Genomic DNA, 13837 nt, shown 5'->3' with positions numbered 1-13837 from the left:
GGACTGAGCAGCAGCCGGCATGTATTTCAAACACAGCAGATGGATTTTTATATTAGCTCCTATTTCATGTTCAGGCAGGGCGACCGCCACACTAAAACCGCAGCCTCCATGCTGCCGAGTTTGCTTCTGTGAGATTAATTCTGTGAAATTAATTGGGACAAGATTGAAAAGGAAATTAAAATGCAGCTGAGTGAACAGGCCTTTCAAACACCTTTTTCCTGCTCTATTCAAACTTGAATTCTGCGGTGGTCGCTGGCATGGTAGGAAGTAATTTACGAGAGGCAGGCTCTCAGGAGCCATCGGTTACGTATGAGGAGACCTGCACCAGCACCACAATCTGGAGCCACTGAAGAGCGCTAAACACCCCGCTGTGGCCTGAGCTGCGTCCTGGCTCCGGGGAGGAAGGAAAGCTCAGTCCCTCACCAGAAAAAGCTGTTCAGAAATAATCTGGGTCCAAAAGGAACACAGGAACATCCACTGGATGCACAGATCTGCTTCGTTATTAAAATCTGCCTTTAATATATTTTAAGACCCAAATTGGAACTCAGTGAATTAAGTGTGCATGAAGCTGCATGGGGCCTAGGAATGTATGGATGTGTTGCAGGGAGGTCAGCGGGAGTCTTCCTGTTGACTGTGCCACCGGTTACTGTTTCAGAGTTTGGATACGCGGCTGCTTTCTCTCCATGAAGAGAAGGTTGAATGATCTGTCAGGGATGAACTTTCTGACCAGGAAGGTGGATTTTCATGTAGGCCTCTTCACTGGGCAGTTTTTTATATCCAAGTGAGCACCTTTTATGCTGAAGAGCATCTCTGTGAAGAGTTCTTGGCACTTTTTTCCTGTCTCAATTCACCAATAATTTATTGAATTCCTTGTACATGCCCAACACTGATCCAAAAGGTTTACTTTATTCCTAGTGGAAGGGAGGAGAATATAATAACAGTTCGTATTTCCTAGATGCCAGGCACTTCTTTACACAAATTCTCTGATGTAGGCATCACAACAGCCCCATGAATACAAATTATCCCAATTTTTACAGGTAAGGAAACGGAGAATTAGCAAGATTAAGTGGTTTTTGTCCAGGGTCATAAATAACCTGTTGGTAATGGGCACTTCCTTGCTTCCTTGAGAACAGGACAGGTGATGGGCACTTGGTTATCTATGGGGTGCATCGTTCTTGCCCAGCCAATCATGTTCTCTGGAGAATTTTTTTCAAAAAGGATAAATTTCTGGGATCATTCCTACCCTATGGCAAGACTATAAGATTCTCCTGAGTTTGGCTCTAGGAGTCTAGGATTCAAGGTTGGATTATACCTGGGTGATTATTAAGAAACAGCAGGGAGCAGCAGGAGCCCAAGACTGAAGCTGTCATCCTCGCCTCCCCTGCCTCCTCCATCCCACTTCCCCAACCAGGGCCGCTTCCTGTCTCTCACCCTCCCACTCCCACCCCCACTTCAGAATACTTTTATCAGCCAAAGCAAGAAGGTGAAGCTAGATGCATTTATGAGGGCTGAAAACAATAGAGCCGGAAACTGGAATTTTGTTTGCTTATTTAGACTGAATATCAGTAATCAAAGCTAAAAAACATTTTTTTTTGTGTGGAAATTCTTTAGCAGTTTTGTGGTATCAAGCTCACCATATTTAGAACGGGAATGTTTGAGGTGGAAGGAACCTTAGATATTATCCCACTCAACTCCCTCATTTTACAGGTGAAGAGACAAATGCAGGTAAACTGAGCTGCATAAGGCTGGCCGCACCTGTGTTTCTTGGGGAAAACAGGCTTCCCCGGATTCCTAAACAGCAGGCCTTTCTTGCCTGACAGAGGTTCTACTGGCCCGAAAGAAAAGTAAAATGGAGCTTTCTAGACACCATGAAGTGAGTTTTCCTGGATGAAACTCAACTTGGGTCAGTTCTACCCTTCCAGGTGTAAGAGGCAGACTGCAGAGTATAACTGACTCCAACAAAGGAAGTCAGCAGGGCCTAAAGTGGGATGAATTTAGGATTCCCATGAGAGAAAATTCCAGTGAGCAGAAATGACTGAACTTCTGAACAGACAGATGGCTGGGAATGGTAGCGGATCTCCTTTTCTATCTGTTTGAATTTGTTCATTTGTGCTTCTTAGACGCAAGGGAATGGATTGGGTGGCCTTTTAAGGTTCCTTCCTGTCCAAGGACTCTTATTGAATTAGGTGATATAATAAAGGTAAATCCAATCTGAAAGGCTCCCCAAATCAACGTTAACTGGAATGAAGCTTTATAAGGGAAAGTTCAGCAGCTGGGCTCAGTGGCTCATGCCTGTAATCCTAGCACTCTGGGAGGCCGAGGCGGGAGGCTCTCTGGAGGTCAGGAGTTCGAGACCAGCCTGAGCAAGAGCGAGACCCCTGTCTCTACTAAAAATAGAAAAAAATGATCTGGACAGCTAAAAAAATATATATAGAGAAAAAAAATTAGCCGGGTATGGTGGCATATGCCTGTAGTCCAGCTACTCGGGCGGCTGAGGCAGGATAATTGCTTAAGCCCAGGAGTTTGAGGTTGCTGTGAGCTAGGCTGACTCCACGGCACTCTAGCCCAGGCAACAAAGCAAGACGCTGTCTAAAAAAATAAAAAAAAAAAAAAAAAAAAAAGAAAAGAAAAGAAAAGAAAAAGGGAAAGTTCAGTTGAACTCCTGACTTCTCATTTCCTCCTCTGATATGCCGGGATTAGCAACAGGGAAAGGAGGCAGCTGTTGTAGCTTTTGCCTGGAAGAAATGTGCTACTACAGTGGTATGGGATGAAAATGGATTCAGAATCTTCTAGAAGAGTGGAGAAAGACATTGATAGAACCATGGCAGCAAGGGATTCTCACTAAATTAAACTCTGATATATTAGTATTTAGTAAAGGAGGAGAGGAAGAGGGGTTGGTTTTTAAAAAACGGGTGGGGTTGGTTCCCCATGTTCTTTGAGATCTCTTAAAAATACAATAGCCACAGGCAGCTCTACACTGCAGGACAGGTCACCACACAGCCCCTTCTAACCAGTGGAAAGGGACCCCCAGTGCGAAGCCATTAACAAAGGCAAAAGACATGCAAAACAAACAAAATAATCATGACAGAGAGAAGGCCTGCAGACAGTCTGGCTCTGTTCTTTCCCCCCTCCTGCTGCAGGCACCTCCAGACAATGTAAACAGTTAATTTGTTCACCTGCAGGCTCTGGGCAAACAGAGGCCTGGTCACACCTGAGTGGATAACTCGATTACCCCTGTAATGCCAGTGTGGTAATGTACACAAATTCTATTACACGGCAAACCTTGCTTTCGGGCATTTGAAATACCAATCAGGCCAATGTCCACTCCCTTCTTTGCTTCCAATTTATTCTTGGTGTATTGGAGCTGCACTGAAATGGCACTGGGGTGGCACTGAGTTAGGAATCCAGAAGAAATCACCAGAAGATTGTGATCTCACTCAGCAGGGCCTGCAGGCCTCCTACTCTCTTGCAAAGCATTGGGTCTGAATTTAGTCCTTGTTTAAAGGGGCCTGATTCATTGGAACCACTGAAAGGTATGTTAGGTTAGACCTGGACTGTTTCCTAAGGAGCTTCTGGTCTATTTCAAACCAAGATAAACGCTGGGCTAAGGTAGTAACACTCATAGAATAAAAAGATAAACGATAAATGATGGGTTAATAACACAATGGGTTTTCAATTTTCCCTTATGGAATCTACATACTCAGCAATTAAGAGCAGACTGTGCCTCTTTCAAAAATGTGTTTGTAGATATTGACTGACTGAATAGAGAGGGGACTTTTTAATAATTTCTTTTAGGGACAGAACCTATTATTTTAGCCCACCTATGGAATGAAAATGTATGGTCTTTCTTTGTTGACCGCTCAAGCCCATGAGTTCTGAATCTTCTTCACACAAATCTGCAATAATCCATTCTTTTTAAAATTTTAACCCAGTTCGTTTATGATCAACAATACTATTTATGAGATGGTTAGCTGAAGCGAGGGGTTAACTTGTGACTGAGGAAGAGGATAAAGTTAGCTGGCCTGAGTGGCATTGGATTCGCTCTCTTGGCCTTATCAGCACTTGCTCAAACCAATTGAGCTAACTAGCTCTGACTCCTCCCCCATATGTAATTATATTACAGTTTTGTTTATCTATAAATGAAATAAGAAGGCAGCTTACCTAGCTAGAATGTTTTCAATAGCATTATATAGTTATAAATTATGTACATAGTAATGACCTATAAGCACAAGCCCCTGAAAAGATCAAATTTTGACTGGCATAATTTTGTTATTATGTCAACTTTATTGTATTTTTAAATCTGAAAATTGGTTCCTAAATCTGGATTTTCAATTAAAAATTTCCCTAACAATTATGAAAAAATGGGAGTTTATTCTATGTGTGAGGGAGTCATGTAATACACACAGAGCAGTGTATGACATGGAATAATTTCAGTTATGGTGACTACATCGAGTGAAAAAAATTGACTTTTGATCCAAGCCCCACACTCTCTGTCCTTACCTTGCTCAGAATGCGGATGAGGTCACCCCGTTGGAAGGACAGTTCATCTGGCTGGTCACCATGGCAATCCCATAGGCCCTGGTAATAATTGGCAGAGTCTAATGATCAAAGAGAGGAGAAATCAAAGTTAAAAGACCTCTGTCTTTTCCAAGGAGCCCACGTTTTTGCTGTAAATGGAGACCGGGGTTCTGATATTGCCCCTAGGAAACCTGAGATTCAGGGAGGTTGATCTGAGATACAGCTAAACACTCAGTGTGAGCAAAGGACTATGGGAGAAGGAGATCATTAACTAACATTAAATATTTACAGATCACCCCTAGTAGGATGCTGTTCAACAATATGATAAATTTATTTTTAATAAAAGAAAATCAGGCAGGTAATTTTTCACTTGGTTTGTAAGTAAGCAGCACACAGAGGTTTCCTGCCAGACTTTCTTGATCCAGGGAGTCTAAACTATCTACTAGTGCTTCTCTTCCTTGTGCCTTTGAAGGATCAGGACAAGTCTCTGACTTCTGGCTATTTACAAGAGAGGCTGAGTCAGCCAGCATGCTTCTGCATCACAGTTCACATTTTGGCCTTCTCTGTTACACAGGAACTTCATCCTAGGCACTTCCCACCCAGGTACTATATGAGGCAATCACCAATAAATACTGAAACGAATAGCCCAGTCTTTAAGTGGAACCAAGGGGGTGTCTCATCCATTACAACTAAATTCTGGGTGGGCTGGCCCTTTTCCAGCATCTCATTTGTAGACCCTGAACATGTCTGCCAAGATTTATCTGCAAGCCCCCAGGGGAACAGAAACCAAAGTGATCTGCATTAAAAATGAAAGCAACTGAAGACGACAACCCAAGCTTTAGAAGCAGCCAGAGAGATTTACTGGGCTTCTCAGCAAGACTAGATGGCAATGATGCCACAGGACAGCCATCGATTCTTAACAATGAAGAATTTGTATTGATCTTCTTCTACCCGGAAAGGTTAAACACTAGAGTACAAAGTGGGACAGGATCTGGGGATTTGAATGGCAGGAGAGCTAATGCCCACTAGACTAGGGAGGCTCCCCATTTCTTAGGATGCTACCTATGAGAACTGTAAACAAAGCACCTACCAGAAATGAAATTTGATTGATGGGAGTCAGGAGTCCTGCATTTTCATTAAAATTCATGTGATTTTGGGGGACTCTATTCTGCAGATTTCTACCTTTCCTTTCATTTGCCTTGACCCTCCCATGAGCAGTGATGGTACTGGTTGCTGAGGACACAGGCAAGTGGGCAGTGGAGGCACTTACATTTGTTTGCTTTCTTCCTACTTGTTCCTGACTGATGAGCAATTCAAACAAAGGCACAGGGGAATAGAATCCCTATATGTCTCTGGAAAAGAACTTTAGTAGGAATCTTAAAGGGCACAGAAGGAGAGGAGGGATACAACTATTTAGTTAATACCCAGATATAGCAAACAGAAGTAAAAATGTCAACTATATAGAAATTCTAACATGTTTTCTTTGCACAGAAAATTGTCTGTATGTGCAGCTGACAACAGAGGGCAGCAAACAAGATAACAACTGTGAAAAGATTCTGCCAGAGTTGAGAATATGTTTGGAAGAAAAACACTTTGGGAGAAGTAAGTTAATTATTGAAAATACAAAGCATATATTTTTTGAGCATGAAATAATAGAGAAATTTCAGTCCCTGAAAAGTAAAAGTAGTTTTCCCAGAGGATGTATTAATGCATTTTCAGTTGAATGGAGTTGATTAATCACTTTAAGATTTTGACCAAATTTAGTAATGAAAAGTATATTGACATCAATATTCTTCATGGATTTATATATGGTAGAGAAAATAATTTTTATAAAAATAGATTTTTTAAAACATAACTTGATATTTCTGAATGGTTGGTAAGAAGACTGACAAGGTTATCTTGGCTTTTTCTGGCTAGCAGATGGTCATTTTGGGGATGCTGCTCACCACCGTGTGCCTGGATGTAGGATAGGTCCTAAGATTATAGGGACCTTTTTGGTATATATGTAAAAAGTGATTCGATATTGGCTATATATGGGACCTGGTGAGAACACCTGGAAAAAGACCTAAAAGCGCAATGGATCACAGGGAAAGTAAGAAGCTAGGAGGAAAACAAGCCTTCTAAGAAAAAATAAAGATGGAAAAGGCTTTTGGTGCTAAGGGCCATAAGAAGATAGAGTTCAGGAATCTGGGAGATAGTTTAGCCTAGCCCAAGAACAGGGACTGTCAGAACTAGAATCGTTACAAGACAGCTCTGAAAAATAAGCAGAACGAAGGGCTAAAAACTGGGAAAAGGTTGGACTCACTATCTAGTTAGAAATATTCTGGTATTAGTATTATGGATATCAGTGAGGGGTAATTCCTTGGCTGGACAAGATCGGACTCCATATTGCAGACTCCTTGTTTAACATATGTGTGATTTGCATTTATGAGTATGGGCACGTGCATACTCACTAATTTGGTCCTCAGCATTCAACAGACACATACACAGCACCTACTAAATGCCAGAGACTGTGTTAGAGACCAGGAATTCTACATTGGCCACACACGGGCCCTGCTCTCAAGGCTACCCTGCAGTGGGGGAGGCACCATGGAAAAAACAGTTTCACAAATATTTACTTATGATTGTGATATGTCTGTGAAGGAGAAATTGAGGATGCCGTGTGTAATAGGGAATTTAACACAGTCTAAGCGGTCAGGTGGGCTCCTCTGAAGCTTTAGTTGTATAATAAAAACCTGATCAAGTGGGTATTACTTAAGGACCTCGAAGAGGGGAAGAGGTAAGGCTGAGGAGGGCTTCTTTCCTGAAGCTTGGTCCCAGGAAGAGCCTGAAGGTCCCAAAGTCTGTGGGCTAGTCCAGCTTCTACCTAAACTTGCCCAGCTCATCCTATAAGTTAGTGAACACATGAGGAAACTTTGATTTCTTTAGAATAGTGAGAGGAATTCAAAGCCTGAAAGTGAAGCTTGCCTCTGTGGGCTGGATTTAGGTTCCTTTGGTTTACACTACCCTGGCAGCAGTCTGAGATCAGAAATGGTGCAGCATTCTGACCATTTAATTAATTCAAAACATCCTCATTCTCATTTTGAGGACATTATTCCATCTAATTATTTTTTTTTCCAGTCTGTCCATTTGGAATGAAAAACAAAAGAATAAAGCTTAATGCCAGCATTTCTCAATGTCTTTCCAAAAAACGTAACTCTGCACTAAATAAAGCCTGGTAATTCAAAAGCAAAGCACTAATATATTCAGCATAAAACAGACAGAGGACCTAGAGCAATAATGACACCACTAATAACTAAAACAGTTATAACAATTAACAACAATTACAATGATAGAGAAGCTAATGGGTATGATCACTGCATTTAAATTGCTAGCAGAGCTGAGAAGGACTTTTTCTAGAGAGAAAAAAAAAAAAACGAGGGGGGGGGGAGCGCAGTATCTTATTCTATTTATCCCATGGAAGGGAAGCTAAGTTCCAAGTGTACAAAATGTCATAGGAAGAATAGCAACAGACCAAGCTTTTAAAAAAATTAGTATTGTTTTTCTCTTTTCTAGGTACTTATTGCAAAGCATTTGTCATTACATGCCAAGGTCTTTATAACTAGTAACAGTCATTTTTCCTGTAACTGAGGTTAAGTTGGTGATATTGTTGACAGAGTCAATATCTGAAAATTAGCCTCTATGTTGTGGAAAGTTCTAAGGTAAAAGGACCAGGACACCTTTCTGCCCTTTCCCTTTCTTAGGGACAAGAGAACCTGACTGTGTTCCTTCCAGAGTTCAGCTTTTGTTTGGAGGACATTGGGTAGCTCCAGAATTGAAGCTGTGGCCAGGGAAAAGAGGCTAAAGGCAGGTCAGCATGTTGTTTACATTTTCTTGATGATTAAAATGACCGTGTCAGTGATTTAATAGATTGTACCTACTAAATTATGGAAAAGACAAAACAAGAAGATGGATAAAGTCAGTTCTACCAGCCCATGGGACCACGAGACGTGGACAAAAAAGCCAAAGCAGTGACGCATTGGAAGTGACGTGAAATGTTTTCTAGGTCAGGTCAGAAAGGGCCACCTTGTTCAGTCATTCAAGTAGACTGTGTTTGATACATTATTATCTATTTCAGAAAAGCGATATGAAAAATTTTCCAAGCTACACTGTCTATGGCACCAGAACAGGAACAGCAATCGAACAATACCTTTTGCTTATTTTCATGGCCCTTTAATCTTGAGTTTTGAAATTATTATGGTCCTTAATATTGTAAATTTGATGTGGAAGTGGGGAACACTGATTTTCATCTCATTTGTTCCTCTTATTGGGCCAAAATTTTAGTGGGTTGATGACCAACTCATGTTTGGTCTTGGGAAACAGATTTCGAAAAGGGAAGAACTGCAAATAGCTCTGTTGTTTCTTTCTGTTTCTTTCATGAAATAGTTCACTGTGTTGGCAGGCACTCGAGTCAGAAGAGCGCCTCAGAGACGGAATGCCCATCAGCAACCATTCTTCTGCCCTCCTGAAGGCAGGAGGTTGCTTACAGGCATAAACAATCCTTTGCTTATAGGACCACAATAGTGTGGTCTGTCTCCTTTTGGCTTAGTTTGTCCCCAGTTTCAGAACCTGTTTTAAGGTTTTCTTTGGTCAGGGATTTGATGTATGTAAAGATGATTTGTGCCTCCAGGGCTGCTTTTTATTTGATATAGCACAGCCAAGCAAATGGCTATTCATTTTAATACAAACAGCACAGAGCAAATGTTATTTTTGGTTACCTGGATATTACTTTTTCAGGACAAGGAAGGGAGATAAGCTCTCATCACCTGAGACCCTTAGCGTTAGACTGTTAGGCTGATGGGTTGGAATTTAGTGAAAATCTGAGGTGTTGAAGAGTCACTCATTAAAATAACCCTGTTACTAACAGTCATGCTGTAAACCGAGCTCTTTATAGATTGAACAATCAATACTACAAGGCCGTGATAGATTTTCTAGGTAACAGAATAAAATAAAAGAAATTACATCTTACAGGGTCATTAACACTCAATAAGGATAAACTGAATTCCTGTACCCCCTCCTTCTGATAAGATCTAGTTGGACATTAAAAATGTTAGCAATTCCATCAGGGAAAAGCACAGCATTTAAGGAACAGGATTCACGAATGTTGGAGAAAAGTACCTGGATTTTAAAGGCAAGCCTGCTAGCCATAGCATCTTTTAGGAGAAAAGGAAGATGGGAAAGATCAGCTTGCTTAAATTTTTTTTTCCCTCCAAAAAGCATGTTAACAACTGAGAAACACTAAGTGACACAAACTTATGTAACTTGTCTACGACATAAGAATTTGCACTGTCCTAGAGCTCCCTGCCTTTTAAATACCTTCACTGGGGTTTCCTACCCTCCCCCCAACCTCTATATTTTATTGTTATAAAATTAAATGATGACATTAGGATGTTACATATTTGTCACTGTTTCTATGGTTCCTTTGGAGAACAGGCACTTTATAAATTCAATAAATAAATAAGTAAACACAAATAATAAAAATTCCTGCCTCAGATTTTGCAGAGAGAGCGAAAAGTCCTCCTGTTTTGTAATCACTAAGTCACCAATCATCATAACTGGTGGGAAGTATAAACCACAGAAACATATTTAGAGCTCACTATACTTTAATAACACCTATTTTGGAGGCAGGAAGCATGAGGAACAAAAGAGTTTTTTTTTTTTAACAAAGAAAAAAACAGTTCTTGAATTATAGTTATTGGAACAGTTAGGAAATAAATCTCCTCTCACTTCCCAGATATAACCTTACAGAGAGAGGTAGAAGGAGGAAATGAGATGAGGGAGGGGTCTGAAACTGAATTTTAGACTTTGCCAGAAGACTGATGCTTCCTGAATGGCGTTTAATATAAAGTTGGCCATAAGAAGCTTATAGTTACTCCACACATGCTGTCCGCATGAAGTGTTTCTTTTATGTACTGGTGACAGAAGTTAGTCGAGAAAAGATAAATGTGGAATATGGGTGGGTCAGAACAGATATTTGGTGGAATTCTTTACAGCAAGCAGAAAACAGTAGAAAACAGGTTTCAGAATGGACTGAATCACACGTGTTAATTATCCTGAGGTACCCGAAGCTATGCCAACACCCTTGCATCATACCCACCTCGGGGGTTTTCTTTCTCTTTTGCTGTGACATATGACTTCTGATGCTGCCTCTACACTGTCTTTTCCCACCCCTGGGAGAAGATGGACCTGTATGAAGTTGAGTCCTAAACCTTTTAAGTACTCACTTTCTGTAGAGAGTGAACTCAGGAAAAGGGGATTTTGTTGAATGGATAAGGAAGAGAAGAAAAAGCACAAGGGAAAGAGGAGGGAGGAGAATGGGAAAGAATAAGGCCAGAGAAATGGAGAGGGAGCCGGGAGGGAAAGAGGGAAAGAACTCCTAGGCTCAAGATTTTCATACACTCTCTAAGAAAAAATCATCTAGTATCTAAATCAGTCATGATTTGGGCTCTGCTAATGGAATGAATGTCCTTGAGGTGGCCCTTGCCACGTGCAGCATTCCTTTACTGACGACGGTGGAATAGGCCCTTGGTCCACTTAGGGAGGCTTCAGAGGGGCATCTGACCTTAGAAAGGATGGGCTCACTAACAGTCTGGAGCATGGTTAACAGTCTGGGATGAATAAGATGTAATTCTGTATTCAACAAACCTGTTACATATTCATTTCCAAATGTGCCTGGAATCAAACCAGGCCATCAGAAGTCAGCATCACCAAGCAATTCTATCCTTCACCCCATGTTCACTTTTCAGATCTGACACATTTCCATTCCCCTCTGAACTTGCAATCTCCGGGCCTCTCAGAGAGGAGACATTTCCATTCTTTCCACTCTCAATCTTCTGATCTCTTAGAGATGAGGCAATTCTATTTTCACTGTACTGATTTAAGAAATACTGATAGGGAAAAATAAATATCTGGTTTGGCTTCCCACCTTCTCTAGGGTAAATCTTCTTCTTTTTTTTTTTTTTTTTTGGAGACAGAGTCTCACTTTGTTGCCCAGGCTAGAGTGAGTGCCGTGGCGTCAGCCTAGCTCACAGCAACCTCAAACTCCTGGGCTCAAGCGATCCTCCTGCCTCAGCCTCCCGAGTAGCTGGGACTACAGGCATGCGCCACTATGCCCGGCTAATTTTTCTATATATATATATATATATTTTTTAGTTGTCCATATAATTTCTTTCTATTTTTAGTAGAGACGGGGTCTTGTTCCTGCTCAGGCTGGTCTCGAACTCCTGACCTTGAGCAATCCACCCGCCTCGGCCTCCCAGAGTGCTAGGATTACAGGCGTGAGCCACTGCGCCCAGCCTAGGGTAAATCTTAGCTGTTCTTGGAACATCAATTAAAGTGAATGGGTGGCTGCTTTTAAAGTTAAGGTATTTTCCCTACCCAGTCACTTTGTTTGGGGCTTTTGGGGACACACATTAGCACCCTCTTAATTATCAAATCCAGTAATTTTTGTAGTCTTGGGGAAAGGTGCTTTCCTCTAGTCAGAGTGGGAATGTCCTACCCAGTGCCTGTGCGTTTATGAAGCTCTTATACCTCCTTTTCTTCGAGTGCCACTCTCATCCTCTTCTAGTTCTTGCTCTTCATCTGAGGGGACAAATGAGCAGTATTAGCAATTAGTGGTCGACAATCTCACATTTGTTACACTGAGGGGTCTCCTTTCTCTAAGTTCATCATACTCTCTTCTTTAAGGAAAGTTTACTTACCATTTTTTTTTTAAATCATCTCGCACCTTCAAACTGGCCATCTCCTCCTCCTTTCTTTCCCATTCATTAATTCACAAACATTTTGAAGTGCTTACTACATACAAGATGCTGCACTAGCAACTGGGGACAAGCAATAGACAAGACCATCCTTGTAGAGCTTCTAATCTATTGGATTATTTAGGTGCCTGTCATTAAGATCCTAATCCTTTTCCTCAAACTCTATTTCTCCTCCCCTTCTGGAATTCTCTTCAAAATTTATCATCTTCATGCAAGCATTCTCTCTGGTTTTCTTTTCTTTTCTTTCTTTCTTTCTTTCTTTTTTTTTTTTTTTTTCGAGACAGGGTCTCTCTCTGTGCAGTGGCATCATCATAGCTCACTGCAACTTCAAACTCCTGGGCTCACACGATCCTCCTGCCTCACCCTCTTGAGTATCTGAGACTACAGGTGTGTGCTGCCACACCTGGCTAATTTTTCTATTTTTTGTAGAGACGGGGTCTTGCTATTGCCCAGGCTGGTCTCAAACTCCTGGACTGAAGCAATCCTCCCACCTTGTCCTCCCAAAGTGCTAGGATTACAGGTGTGAACCACCATGCCAGGCCCTCTCTGGTTTTAAGCACTCCAGAATTAGGATGTTACGGTGTGTGTGTGTGTTTGTGTGTGTGTGTGAGAGAGAGAGATTTAAAGTGGGTGTTTAATCCTTCCATGATTAATTAGCCCTTAATGTATCCATCTTTGTTCAGCTGTAGCATGGCGGAAGCTGGTCATGTACATAATTTTATGTTCCTAGTACTTGGGGCTTATAGTTATCTTTTTACTGTTTTTATTCAGCCTGCCTTGTTCATTAGAGTATAAGCTCCTGAGGGCAGTTGGAATGGTCTTTTAGTTAATTGCTGTAGATTCACAATGGGTTCTAAGTCAATGCCAGTGTCTAACTCCAGTCAAGTGTTTATATGGTCAAAGCCACAATATGATTGGCCTAAGTTTCTTGCCCTCATTAATCTGTTTCATCTCAGACTTTATACTACCTGATAAAATAGGAATTTGGCCTTTATAAAGAAAGCATGTGTACCAGAACCATATTTAGCTGTTTCATACATGGGGCAAAATGAGCAAAAATATATTTGCTGTTTTTTTACCACCACCACATTCTCTCTCTCTCACTCACATGCACACCCATGTACACACACATGCACAGTGGATAGGGCACGATAAGCAATGTTTTAAGGGCTGAATACTCAGCTTCTCCTGGTCACATTTCCTTCCTTTCCTTGCTCTTTCTGGGTCTTATGACACTTGCTTGTCTTGCTTCTCCATAGTTTTGCCACTAAATGGAACCTTTGAGAAGATGGTTTGGGGACATTTCTTTCTTTTTTTTTTTAAAGGTAAGGTTTATAGGCCAAAATGAATTCTGGTATGTCAGACTGGGAGAAGTAAAATCTAAACTCAAAGGTAAGAAGAGGCAGCATAAAAATATGTTAGAATACTACAGAACATTATAGAAGTAATTGATTTCACATAAAAAATGACACCTTGCAAAAATAAAAATTAAGAGATTGACACTCTGGGGAAATAAATCACTT

At 41.1% G+C, this 13837-nt stretch overlaps 1 protein-coding gene across 1 annotated transcript in view; it reads right to left on the bottom strand.

Moving 5' to 3' along the window:
* The window catches only part of SKAP1 (src kinase associated phosphoprotein 1), a 264643-nt gene that overhangs the window by 19021 nt on the left and 231785 nt on the right, over nt 1-13837 (bottom strand). Inside the window, exons 10-11 of the mRNA XM_069481285.1 lie at nt 12088-12138; nt 4501-4598 (exon numbers count right to left, since the gene is read on the bottom strand). Of these exons, the coding sequence (XP_069337386.1) occupies nt 4501-4598; nt 12088-12138 (149 nt within the window). The remainder of the gene's footprint in view (nt 1-4500; nt 4599-12087; nt 12139-13837) is intronic.

The sequence above is a fragment of the Eulemur rufifrons genome, chromosome 9 (assembly GCF_041146395.1).
Source record: "Eulemur rufifrons isolate Redbay chromosome 9, OSU_ERuf_1, whole genome shotgun sequence".
NCBI lineage: Eukaryota > Metazoa > Chordata > Mammalia > Primates > Lemuridae > Eulemur > Eulemur rufifrons.
The sequence above is the reverse complement of the archived record's forward strand: the minus strand, read 5'-3'. Positions and strand labels throughout refer to the sequence as shown.